Source organism: Bos mutus, chromosome 7 (genome assembly GCF_027580195.1).
Source record: "Bos mutus isolate GX-2022 chromosome 7, NWIPB_WYAK_1.1, whole genome shotgun sequence".
Classification (NCBI taxonomy): domain Eukaryota; kingdom Metazoa; phylum Chordata; class Mammalia; order Artiodactyla; family Bovidae; genus Bos; species Bos mutus.
Window position 1 is genome coordinate 56,802,333 of NC_091623.1, and position 13,210 is coordinate 56,815,542.

At 46.8% G+C, this 13,210-nt stretch overlaps 1 protein-coding gene across 1 annotated transcript in view; it reads right to left on the reverse strand.

The window, feature by feature from the left end:
• The window catches only part of FBN3 (fibrillin 3), a 70,411-nt gene that overhangs the window by 23,815 nt on the left and 33,386 nt on the right, over positions 1-13,210 (reverse strand). Inside the window, exons 38-43 of the mRNA XM_070373776.1 lie at positions 12,981-13,142; positions 11,960-12,028; positions 10,963-11,088; positions 6,309-6,434; positions 5,786-5,935; positions 2,520-2,591 (exon numbers count right to left, since the gene is read on the reverse strand). Coding sequence (XP_070229877.1) covers positions 2,520-2,591; positions 5,786-5,935; positions 6,309-6,434; positions 10,963-11,088; positions 11,960-12,028; positions 12,981-13,142 — 705 coding nt within the window. The remainder of the gene's footprint in view (positions 1-2,519; positions 2,592-5,785; positions 5,936-6,308; positions 6,435-10,962; positions 11,089-11,959; positions 12,029-12,980; positions 13,143-13,210) is intronic.

Here is a 13,210-nt window from a genome sequence, read left to right on the forward strand (position 1 = left end):
ATGGGTGAAGTGTATGGTGTGTGAATTATATCTCAGGAGAGCTGTTGTTTTATTTCTATGAGATCCTGGAATCTGCCTAAGTGTCCATCCACGGGGAACTGACTTATGACCTGGGATGTGTCCATACTTGGAATACTACAAAGTAGGATGTAGGAGGAAGCAGTCCTGTGTGTAGTAGCCTGGCTGGTTCTTCACGACTCTTTTCTGGGGGGAAAAAGAAAGGTTGTTGTTGTTTTTTTTTTTTTTTGTCCTACAGACAATATGTGGGAAAGCATAGGATTTATGTCCAACTCCCAGAAAATAATGCCTACATTTTCAATGGGGGGAACCTCAATATGTGTTTAAATGCATGAAGAAGGCACTAGAAAGAAGTACTCCAGGAATAAAGCACGAGTTGTATCTCAATAAAGCTGTTGTTTATAAAGAAGAACCTGGAATCAGCCTAAGAGTCCACTGGGGGACTGATTTACGACCTTGAACCCTTGAGAGAGGGGGAAAGAGACTGAGATTTGAAGGGGTGGCTGGAAGGGAATCAGATCTCATCTGCTCTGTTCCAATTGTCGAAAGTAAGGAGAGGGACTTCCCTGGTGGTCCAGGGACTAAGACTCCAAGCTCCCAACGCAGGGGCCAGGCTTCCATCCCTGGTCAGGGAGTGGATCTCGCATGCTGCAACAAAGAGCGAAGATCCTGTGTGCCACGACTAAGACCCAGTGCAGCCAAATTAATTACTTAATTAATTTTTTAAAAAAGGAAATAAGGAGAATACATCCATGGGATGAAGACAACTGAAAGTAGGTTCATCAATTAAATACCGCACAGCTGAAATTTGGCATTCAGGTACAAGATCTCATTTAACTTACACTGTACAAGACCTCATTTAACTTTGATCCATGCTGCAACATGGGTAAATCTTGGGAACATTATGCTGAGTGAAATAAGCCAGACATATAATAAAAGGACTCTTGAGAGTCCTGTGGATTGCAAGGAGATCAAACCAGTCAATCTTGAAGGAAGTTCAGTTCAGTTCAGTCGCTAAGTCGTGTCCGACTCTTTGCGACCCCATGGACTGCAGCATGCCAGGCTTCCCTGTCCATCATCAACTCCCAGAGACAACTCAAACTCATGTCCATCGAGTCAGTGATGCCATCCAACCATCTCATCCTCTGTCGTCCCCTTCTCCTCCAGCCTTCAATCTTTCTCAGCATCAGGGTCTTTTCCAATGAGTCAGTTCTTCGAATCAGGTGGCCAAAGTATTGGAGTTTCAGCTTCAGCATCAGTCCTTCTAATGAATACTCAGGACTGATTTTCATGGCAAATAGATGGGGAAACAATGGAAACAGTGAGAGACTTTATTTTCTTGGGCTCCAAAATCACTGCAGATGGTGACTGCAGCCATGAAATTAAGACACTTCCTCCTTGGAAGAAAAGCTATGAGACAGCATATTAAAAAGCGAGACATTACTTTGCCAATAAAGGTCCATCTAGTCAAAGCTATGGTTTTTCCAGTAGTCATGTACGGATGTGAGAGTTGGACTATAAAGAAAACTGAGCACCGAAGAATTGATGCTTTTGAACTGTGGTGTTGGAGAAGACTCTTGAGAGTCTCTTGGACTGCAAGGAGATCCAACCAGCCAATCCTAAAGGAAATCCTGAAGGAAATCAATCCTGAACATTCAATGGAAGGACTGATGCTGAAGCTGAAGCTGCAGTACTTTGGCCACCTGATGCAAAGAGCCGACTCATTGGAAAATACTCTGATGCTGGGAAAGATTGAAGGCAGGAGGAAATGGGGCAACAGAGTATGAGGTGGTTGGATAGTATCACCAACTCAATGGACATGAGTTTGAGCAAACTCCAGGAGATAGCAGAGGACAGGGAAGCCTGGTGTGCTGCAGTCCATGGGGTAGCAAAGAATCGGACACAAAACTTAGCGACTGAACAACAGCAGCAAACAAAAAGGACAAATACCGTATGATTCTGTTTCTGTGACATAAAATTTACGGAGACCACAGTTCTCCATAAATTGTGGACCTCCACCACAGACCTCCACCACAGTTTGAAAGTAGAATGGGGGTTCCCAGGAGCTGGGGGAAGGGGTGGGGAGTCAGTGTTTATGGGAACAGAGTTTCAGTAGGGGAAGATGACAAAGTTCTGGGGATGAATGGTGGGGATGGTTGCACGATGGTGTAAATCTGTTTATTGTTACGAATTGGACACTTAAAAATGGTTAAAATGGCCAATTTTCTGTTATGGGTATTTTAACAGAATGTTTAAAAATGAAGAACAATTTACTAAAAATACTCTCTGCTTTAATTTAAAAAAAAAGGAAAAAAAAGGAGCAGGATTGAGGGGCAGGATTCCTGGCCGAGGGAGATGGAAGAGCGAGGGTGTGGGGTAGAGGAGAATGGAAGGGAAAGAGTTGTGGGGGAGGGGAAAAGAGGGGGCAGGGCTCAGGGCACAGAGTGACCAGGGGCTCCAGGCAGTGGCAGGGGGGAGAAGGGGGCATGGAGGTCACTCACCAAGGGGCTTCCCTGTGTGGATGTCGATGACGAACCCGGGAACCTGGTTTCCACACAGGATCTGGTAATCCACTGTGCAAAGGAAAACAGGGGAGTGGGGGCTGGGGCTGCAGCCCTGCTAGGAGGACCCCTCCTCTTGTCTCTCTGATCACCTGGTCCATCCCTGCAGCCCGGTGCTCACCTGGCCTCTGATAACTCCCTCCACCCTGAACAGCACCAGGAGGGTTACAGGCCCCTGTGCAGTGTGATCTTCCAACATGTAGGCAACTCTCTTCTCTCTGTGAGTGCCACCAGCCACACCCCACCACCCTCACCATAAAATGCAGACTCTATAGTCTGGACCTCCAGACCTTCCTCTCTCCCTCAGTCTCACCTTTCTGCCAACAGGAACTCTTGCCCTCCTGTTACCCTGATTTCATTACACATCTGGATATTCCTGCTGTTACGCTACCACAACTTTGCACATACTGTTCCCTTTGCTGTTCTCTAGCACAGTCTGCTTCAGCCTTGAGGACTCAGGGCAGCTCATCACTCTGGCCATGGACAGAGGATGATACTATCCTTTGGCTCCCCCAGGCAATTCGTTGTTGCTGTTGTTGTTCAGTCACTAAGTCACGTCCAACTCTTTGTAGCCCCCTGAACTGCAGCCCACCAGGCTCCTCTGTCCATGGGGTTTCCCAGGAGAAAATACTGGAGTGGCTTGCCATTTCCTCCTCCAGGGGATCTTCCCAACCCAGGGATTGAACCCATGTCTCCTGCATTGGCAGGCAGATTCTTTACCACTGAGCCAGCTAGGAAGTCCCCTGGGCAATTCACTCTCTAATTATATCCCACTGCTGACACCAAAATTTTGCTTACCTGACCTCAGTCCCCAGGTGGGTGTGTGTCCCTGGACCCACGTGACAGACATTATCAGGCATTAGGTCGGTGCCCCCTTTCCCCAGGTCCCTGCCCTGCCCCTCACTCACTCTTCTGCCTGCATCATGATGGGACATGATGGCCATTGAGCCTAGTGTGGACCTCCGCCTCATCGGTATTCGACCTGCAGCTCAGATTCAGGTGCACACAATTCAGGCAGGTACCCGAGTCCCAGCACATAATCTGTGACTGACGTTTGATCTATTTTGATGATCTCATGACCAGACTTGGCCGTCTGCAGTTTCCTCCCAGACTGCACAGCTTGGGTCTACCATATTCTTATTTTCTAGAACTCAGAACAGGGTCTGGCACCCAGAGATACCCAATAATGACCCCCTCCCCACTCCATTGTGTTGGGTTGAACAATGACCCTCCCACCCCCAAAGTTCCTGTCCACCCAGACTTTCTGGGACCTTTTTTGGAAATAGGATCTTTGCAGAGTTAATCAAGTTGAGGTGATCCTAGATCAGGGTAGCCCTAATGCAATGACTGGGCTTCCCTGGTAGCTCAGATGGTAAGGAATCTGCCTGCAATGCAGGAGACGTGGGTTCAATCCCTGGGTCAGGAAGACCCCCTGGAGAAGGGAGTGGCTACCTATTCCAGTATTCTTGACTGGAGATTCCCATGGACAGAGGAGTCTGGTGGGCTACAGTCCATGGGGTCTCAAAGAGTCAGACATGACTGAGTGGCTAGGCCCACACACAGTGCAATGACTGGTGTCCTTATAAGAAAAGGAGAGATGGGTGGAGACATGAGGAGAGGTCATGTGAGCTGAAGGCAGAGACAGGGATGATGCAGGTACAAGCCAAGCAACACCAAAGAAGCCACCAGAGGATGGACAAGGCAAAAAGGAATTCTGCCCTCGAGCCTCTGGGGAAGAATAACGCTGCTCACACCTTCACTTCTGACTTCTAGCCTCCATGACTGTGAGAAAATACATTTCTGTTTGTTTGGTTGGTTGCTTTTGGCCACACTGGGCAGGATGTGGGATCTTAGTTCCCTGATCAGGGATTGAACCCACCACCCCTGCAATAGGAGCATGGAGTTTTAACCACTGGACTGCCAGGGAAGTCCCCCATATTTTTCTTTTTTTAAAGCCACCAAGTCTGTGGTATTTGTTGCCACAACCCTAGGGAACTCATTGTCTCAGTTCAGGCTGCTATAAGGAAATACCATGGACAGTGTGGCTTCAATAACAAACATTTACTTCTCATAATTCTGCAGGCTGCGAAGTTGAAGGTCAAGGCACCGGCAGATCTGGTGTCTGGTGAGAAGTCTTCCTGTCTGTCTTCCTGCTGTGTCTTCACATGGCAAACACAGAGCAACTCTTGTGTCTCTTCTTATAAGGGCACTACTCCCATTTAGAGGGCTCCATCCACATGACCTAATTAACTCCCAAAGGCACCACCTCCAAACACTATTATTACACTGAGGGTTAGGGCTTCAACATATGAAATCTGGGATGAGGGACACAAGCATTCATTCCATAGCACTAATACGCTTGTCAAACCAGTCAATCCTAAAGGAAATCAACCCTGAATATTCATTGGAATGACTGATGCTGAAGCTCCAATACTTTGGCCACCTGATGGGAAGAGCCAACTCACTGGAAAAGACCCAGATGCTGGGAAAGATTGAGGGCAGGAGGAGAAGGCAGCGACAGAGGATGAGATGGTTGGATGGCATCACTGACTCAATGGACGAGTTTGGGCAAACTCTGGGAGATAGTGGAGGACAGGGGAGGCTGGTGCGCTGCAGCTCATGGGGTTGCAGATTCAGACATGATTGAGAGACTGAACAATACACTTTAATCTTCGGCTGCTCTCTCTGGTGGGCACTCCATTCCTGCAGCTCTTTCTGATGCCCAGCTGGCTGATAAGTTTTTCTAATAGAGCTCACCCCTACTGCTCAGTCCTTCTTTTAGGGTTTTTCTCCTGCTGTCCCCTGCCTGGAACACCCTTCTTCATCCCAATCGACATTTCTGTAATCCTTTCCAGAGCTTCTGTGAGGTCGCTACTTTCCCAGTTCATGGGGCCCTGGTGTCTCTGACCACTTCTGTTTTTCGCTCTTGGCCCCACGCATTCACTGACACCCCTCCACCCCTAGATAATCTGTGAGTCTTCAAAGTTCTTTAACCCAGATGAAAGCCTTGCTGATCCACCCTGAATTCCACAAGTCTGCAAAATCAGGATGCATTGATTTTCCCCATACACTGATCAGGATGGAATTTCAACTCTTTGGCTCTAATCAAAACAACGACTCATCCAGGAGTCCTAAGTGCAGCAGGCTGCCTTAAACACTGCCCTGAAAAGGGCCAGACTGAAAGAAGGCGGGGGAGGGGCACTCACGACTGGCGGGGGTCGGGCAGGCCTCACAGGGTCTATTCCAGGCCTGGCCAATGTTGTAGGAACAGCAGCACATCTTCCGGGTCACGTTAAAGGCCAGCTCATTCTGACATGTGCTGTTGTAATGCCGGAAGCAGACGCTCTTCCTCATGTCTGCAGTTGGGTTGGGGAGAAGGATGTAGGTAAGAGACACCAGAGGAAGACAGCCAGAGAGGCAGAAGCTCATTCACAAATCCATTTGAAAACCACTGGCTTGACTTCTCTGAGGCAACACACAGAAGAGTGCCATTCACATGTTGACCTTTCTTGGGCAGTGCACAACCTGGACAACCATTCATGGCAGCCCTGAGCCTGCAGCCTTATTCACTGCTGCCTAGCAGCATTTCAAATACACTCACCCTTCATCTCTCCCCCAATAAACATGCCTCTCCACACTCTTTCAAGGGTTGGAGACTTCCAGAAGCCCCTCCCATAGACTAGTGCTTTTTTCACAACTACTGGTCTCTCTCATCATCATACTTCATACCCATGCAGTTATTGCCACCGTTGACTTGCAGGTATTCCACAGGGCAGACACAAGTGTAGTTCCCCAGAGTGTTATAGCAGGTTCCAGGGCCACAGATGCCTGAGTGTGCAGAGCATTCGTCGATGTCTGCAAGGGAGGGAGGAATTGTCTGTATCCAGGAATCATCTGGATAACTCCCCACCCCAGGTCTGCCAGAACCACTTTACTATGTGCTTGAGTCTAGTTTCAAGATCAGCTTCAAATGCACAGATATCTTAGTGATGTGGAAAGACACAGCATGGTGTTAGGTGGGGAAAACAGTTTACTATGATCCCTGCTCTATTAAGAAAAAAGAAAAAATATGACCTGCTGCTGCTGCTGCTAAGTCGCTTCAGTCATGTCTGACTCTATGCGACCCCATAGACGGCAGCCCACAAGGCTCCCCCGTCCCTGAGATTCTCCAGGCAAGAACACTGGAGTGGGTTGCCATTTCCTTCTCCAGTGCATGAAAGTAAAAAGTGAAAGTGAAGTTGCTCAGTCGTGTCCGACTCTTAGCGACCCCATGGACTGCAGCCCAGAGCTTACAAATGAATGATATTATCACCAAGAGTGGGGCAATCCCGTGCTTCCCAGTGTGATGCAATAGGAAGCAAGAGTCCTTCGAATAAAATATTATTGAAAGAAAAAAGTTGATTCTCAATCAGATCAATCCCCTAGTCCAGAGGCAGCAAATTTTTTCTGCAAAGCAAATTGCTGCTTAGTTGCTTAGTCGTGTCTAATCCTTTTGTGACCCCATGGAATGTAGCCCACCAGGCTCCTCTGTCCATGGGATTCTCCAGGCAAGAATACTAGAGTGGGTTGCCTTTCCTTTTCCAGGGGATCTTCTCAACCCAGGGATCAAACCCATGTCTCTTCCATCTCCTGAACTGCAGGCAGATTCTTTACCACTAAGCCACCAGGGCTTTTTTTTTTTCGCATTGTCAGGCAACAATGGTCTCTGATGAGCTTTTCACACTGCCAAGGAGCGTGTAGGCAGCCAAAGACAATGCGTAAACAAATTAGCATGCGATGCGCTAATAAAACTTGATTTATGGCCACTGACATGTGAGTTTCATGTCATTTTCATGTGGCTCAAAATATTATTCTTCTGATTTTTTCCCAATAATTTTTAAAAATGTAAAAAGCATTCCTAATGGCCTACACAAAAACAAGCAGTAGTTTATTTCACTAGGAGTGACATTTCCAAAGATGGCAGAGTAGGGAATGTTGAAGTTCTACTCCTCCACAAAAAGCAGCTACAGAGCTGGGCAAGACCGACAAAATCAACTTTTGATGGACTCTGGGACCCAGTCAAAACCTTACAAAACCAGGGAACCCGACATAGAGGACATACTAAAGAATCCACAGAATGAAAACTATTAAAACTATAAATGAGGTCAGCACAATTGCAGCATACAAGATCAACAAAACACTGACCAAGAAATTTCAGTTGTATTTCTGCACACTATCAAAAAGTAATTAAAAGTGAAATTAAGGAAATAATTCCACTTAGCATCCAAAAGATAAAATATTTAAGAGTAAGTGCAGCCCAAGAGGTGAAAGACTTGTACGCAGAAACCTATAAAACGCTCCTAAGAAAAATTAATAAGACCTAAGTAAATGGAAAAACATCCTGTAGACATGAATTAAAAGACTCATTATTGTTAAAATGTCAGTACTCCCCAAAGTGATTTATAGATTCAATGTATTCGAATCAAAATCCCAATGACTTCTCTTTTTTTGGCAGAAATGGAAAAGCTGATCCTAAAACTCATATGGAATTGTAGGAAACCCCAAATAGCCAAAACAATCTTGAGAAAAGAAAAAAAAGTTGGAGGAGTCAGGCTTCTCCATTTCTAAAACTACTTACAATGCTACAGTAATCAAAAGAGTGTGGTACTGGTATAAGGATAGACCTATAAATCAGTGGAATAGAATTTAGAGTACAGAAATAAACCCAGACATCTATAGTCAATTGATTTTCAACAACACTATTCAATGGAGAAAAAAGAGGCTTCTCAACAAATGGTGCTGGGACGATTAGATATCCACATGCAAAAGAATGAAGTTGGATCCTACCTCATACCATACACAAAAATTAACTCAAAATACAAAACTCAAATTAACTCAAAATACAAAAAAATTAATACAAAACTCAAATTAACTCAAAATACAAAAAATTAACTCAAAATACAAAGACCTAAACAGGGGAGGTAACACATAAAACCCTTGGAAGAAAACACAGAGGTAAATCTTAAAGACCTTGTATTTAGCAATAGATTCTTAGATACGACACCAAAAGCACAAACCAAAAAGCAAACAAAAAAACCCAGATAAGCTGGATTTCATAAAAATTTAAACCTATCGTGCATCAGTGACACTATCAAGAAAGTAAAACACAACCCACAGAATGGGAGAAACTCTTTGCAAATCACATAGGTGATGGGAGTCTTGTCCAGCATATATAAAGAACTCTTACAACTCAACAACAAAAAGACAAACAACCCAATTTCTAAATGGGCAAAAGGCCTGAAAGGACATTTTTTCCAAAGAAGATACACAAATGGCCAATAAGCACATGAAAAGGTACTCAACCTCATTAGTCATTAGGGGAACACAAATCAAAACCATGAGATACCACCTCACACGCACTAGGATAATATTACTTTAAATGATGGAAAATAGCAAGTGTTGATAACAAACATGGAGAAATTGGAACCCTCGTATGTTGCTGGTGAAAATGCAAAACGGTGCAGCTGCTGTGGAAAACGGTTTGGCAGTTCCTCAGAAAAGTCAAACACAGAATCACCATGTGACTTAGTGATTCTAGGAGTCAGATAAAATTTTCAACAAGGACTGGTTATAGAATTTGCCCAGCGCAAATGAAAACCCTTGTTTAAAGTATATGAAGAATTTCAAGATGGCAAGAGCAGAGCATTAAACTAAGTGGACAGGGCTGGGGAGTGGGGGCTTCGGAGTAGAGGGCCCTTGAGCCCGAAAGCTGGAAAGTACTGCAAGACTGCAGCCCTCAAGGGCACGAACTGACCCTGCAAGGCTCCACAGCCAAGGCCAACATTCAGGTTGAAATCTTTCTGCCCTGTGATAGTCAAAAAATGCAGCACACTGCCATATTTGATGACAGAAGTTTTCCCCTTTTCTTTTGATAGTCTATGGGATAGGAGAAGCAGGGAAGGATAAAATAATTTTCAAGCATTTTGGGTTCTGATTCTGGTTTGCCAGCTCCCACCTACACATACAAAGGAGCTTTCGAGCTTAGATCTCTCCCAGCCTTCACCATTTCCTTGAGTCTCTAAAGCATGAGAAAACTCTTAAGTGTCCCTTGGATAGCAAGGAGACCAAACCAATCAATCCTAAAGGAAATCAACCCTGAATATTCATTAGAAGGACTGATGCTGAAGCTGAAGCTCCAATACTTTGGCCACATGATGCAAAGAGCTGGCTCATTGGAAAAGACCCTAATGCTGGAAAAGACTGAGGGCAGGAAGACAAGGGGGCAACAGAGGATGAGATGGTTGGATGGCATCATTGACTCAACGGACATGAGTTTGAGCAAACTCTGGGAGATAGAGAAGGAGAGGAGAAGCCTGGCGTGCTGCAGTCCATGGGGTTGCAAAGAGTAGGACATGACTGAGTGACTGAACAACTAAAGCGTGCTGCTCAGAGTGGACAGTCTGCTGTCCTAGTGTGCTGATGCTGGTGTCTGGTTGCATGCAGGTGCTCAGTTAATATTGCTGAAAAGAAAAAAAGGAATGGGTTGGTGGACAGATGGATGGATGAAGGAAGGAATTTGATACATTGTATGAAAACAGCTCAGGCTCAAGGATCAGGATGGCTGGGCTGGGACCCAGTTTCTATCACTTACTGGCTGGTTTTGTGGCTCAGACAGTAAAGAACCCACCTACAATACAGGAGACTGGGTTTGATCCCTGGGTCAGGAAGATCCCCTGGAGAAGGGAATAGTAACCCATTCCAAGTATTATTGGCTGGAGAATCCCATGAACAGAGAGGAGCCTAATGGGCTATAGTTGCTGAGTCAGACATGACTGAATGACTAACACTTTCACTTTCACCACTCAAGTGACTTAACTCCCTTAGTTTCTGAATCCGAAAAATGGGGTCATAGTAGGAACATCTCCCCCATGAGGCTGTTTTGGTAAATGAATGAATGGCAAGTGCTCAGCTCCGTGGTGATACTCAATTACAGACACCAATTAACTGTTGGTTGTTACTAAGATGCAAGAGAGGACCGTAAGACAAATGAAGCGGATGCTTAAAGGAAAGGTGTGACTGCTCTTTAGGTGTCTGTTTCCTTCCTCTCTTAGCTCTGGGCCTTGGTCAGCTTTTGCCCTGAGGAAGGGCATGGCTGCTGAGATAAACCCAGATCAATTCTGAGTGGGAAGGAGGCTGGAGGTCAGGCAATGGGGAGATGGGGAAGAAGCAATGGAGCAGAGGGTAGATCGGGGCATTCCAAGGAAGCCTTCGCAGCCCTTCCAGTGGGCCCTGGGCAGCAAGGCAAGGGAGCAGACTCTGGAGTGGGGCATGTGAGCCCCCAGGCCCTGAAGAAGAGGTGAGGCTGGGCAGAAATGCAGGCAGGGAGGAGAGGGCTCAAGCTCACCCTCACAGATGCGGGTATCCTCATTGAGGTGGTAGCCAGGTGGGCACTCGCACTGGAAGCTGCCAAAGGTGTTGACACAGTTGCCCCCCTGGCACAGCCCTGGCAGCTCCTGGCATTCGTCAATGTCTGTCAGGAAGTGAGGAAGCTGTGCTTGGAAGCTATACCCAAGCAGAGTACTTGGGGGACACCCATGCTTTCCCCTGGGACCTCCTGCTTCTTTAAGGACACCCAAGAGCTGTTGGATATTTAGAGGCTGTACCCAGACTCTCCTGGGTCAATGTCACTGTGAATTCATCCTCTTTCCCTTCATTGGATCATCCATCCTCTCATCCATCCAACTATCCTTCACAAAGCTCCCTCTTGATGGAATTCCCAATCTCATTATCCACTTTGGATAGAAGAATAGATGGATGGGTGGGTGGGTAAGCAGATGGACAGAGATGAAAAGTAGTGGATGAGGGAATAAACAACAGTGTGAATGGACAAGAACATGAGTGTGAATAAATAGGTGGGTGAGTAGGCGGATGAATAAATGAAAGGAGGAATGAGTAGGTGGATGGATGGATGTGTGGATGGATGGATATGGGAGGATAGATGTATCAATGGGCAGATAGGTGGATATGAAAAGCAGAGAACGGGTCAAATAAGCAAACGGGTCAATGGATGAAAAGAATGACTGGATGGATGGGTGGGCGGGTAGGTGAGTAGATGAATGGATTGTAGGTAAGTGGATGGATAAACGTACTTATATGCATGTATATATGGATGAATGGATGGAAGGAAGGAAAGAAGAAAGGGTGGAAGGATGGATGGGGAATGGATATATGGATGGGTAGATGGGGACTGGATAGAAGGATGAATCAACAAACCAATAGGTGGAAAAGCTGAGAGGACCTGCCCCCCACCCCAAAGTTGCCCAACTCTGCTCCTTGGTGATGGGACATGAAAGGAAGGTCAATCAGTGGGTACACGGATGGATAGTCTACCAGGAACTCACCTTCCAGGATGACAGTGATGGAATTAGGCCGGAAGCCCTCACCCCCTGGGCACAGGGTTCTGTACTCAGCTGCAAGGCAAAGAAGCTCTTGTGAGGGGCTGTGGGGTGAGGCATTTGGGCAAAGCTTAGGGGAAGCACAGGAGGGGAGGTCCCCTAAAAAGGCCTCAAGAATGGGCCTGGCATCCTGTTACCATAGAAACTACATCCCTTTACCTCCTCAGCCTCTGGAGCCTAGAAACTGGTACAATCATGGAGGATCTGGTGTCTGTGTGTGTGTGTATAAACACTTGCTCACCTTCAACATGTAAGCAGATGGATTTTGTGGTGGTAGTTGGGGGTAGGGAGGAAGGATTCTTGTGATCCAAAACCAGACTCTAATGTGACCACAAGTTTACCCCATGAAAGGAAGATCTTGCATGTACATTCACACACACATATGCCCCGGAATAGGTATACACATGCCTCCCTGCTCCACACCTGAGGACTTTGCACATGCTGTTCCCATTGCACCACACATCCTTCCCCCTACACTGCCTAGAAAACTCCTACTCACTCTTCAAAACCTCATTCAAGTCCTCTCCTGGGAAGACTTCCCTTACCCACTTCCTCTCCATGGCTTCCTCTTTGGCCATCACTATGTCTCAAACAGACCCTTAGAATAGTTCTACTCTCAACAGTCCAGGGACTGTTGGTTTATGGGTGGGGGCAGGGTGCAGCGGCTGTATTTCATCCTTCTCTGGGTTCCTTGCCCTAGGACTTCTCAGTGTTTGTTGACTGACTGAGTGGGCAAGTAAATGTACACATACAAAGAATTTGCAGGAAGAGATGACAGAGGAGATTCTGGGGAGAGGTCGAGATGATGAACTGCTGAGAATATGCTGTGTGACCCAGGCCGAGTCCTTCTCCCTTTCTGGTTCCCAGTGTCCCTCCCTTAGCAGAGATGACCCCCTAAGCCCTAAGGGAGCCTGGACCAGGGCTAGGTCTCTGTCTTCTCCAGCCCCCACTCCACTCAGGGACTCACTGGTGTTGGCCAGCGGGCACAGCTCACAAGGGTTGCCCCAAGCCCGACCCAGGGAGCAACAGCAGGACGCCCGGGTGACGCCAACCCCGATCTCCGCACTGCAGGAAATGCCACCGTCCCCTCGATCCTGTGTGTCCAGGAAACAGTTCCCGACCCGGGTATCTAAACAGGCAGAAAGGGGTGGTTAGCAAGTGGTGGGGGAGAAATAGGGTGGGTGTGTCTGTGTGTGT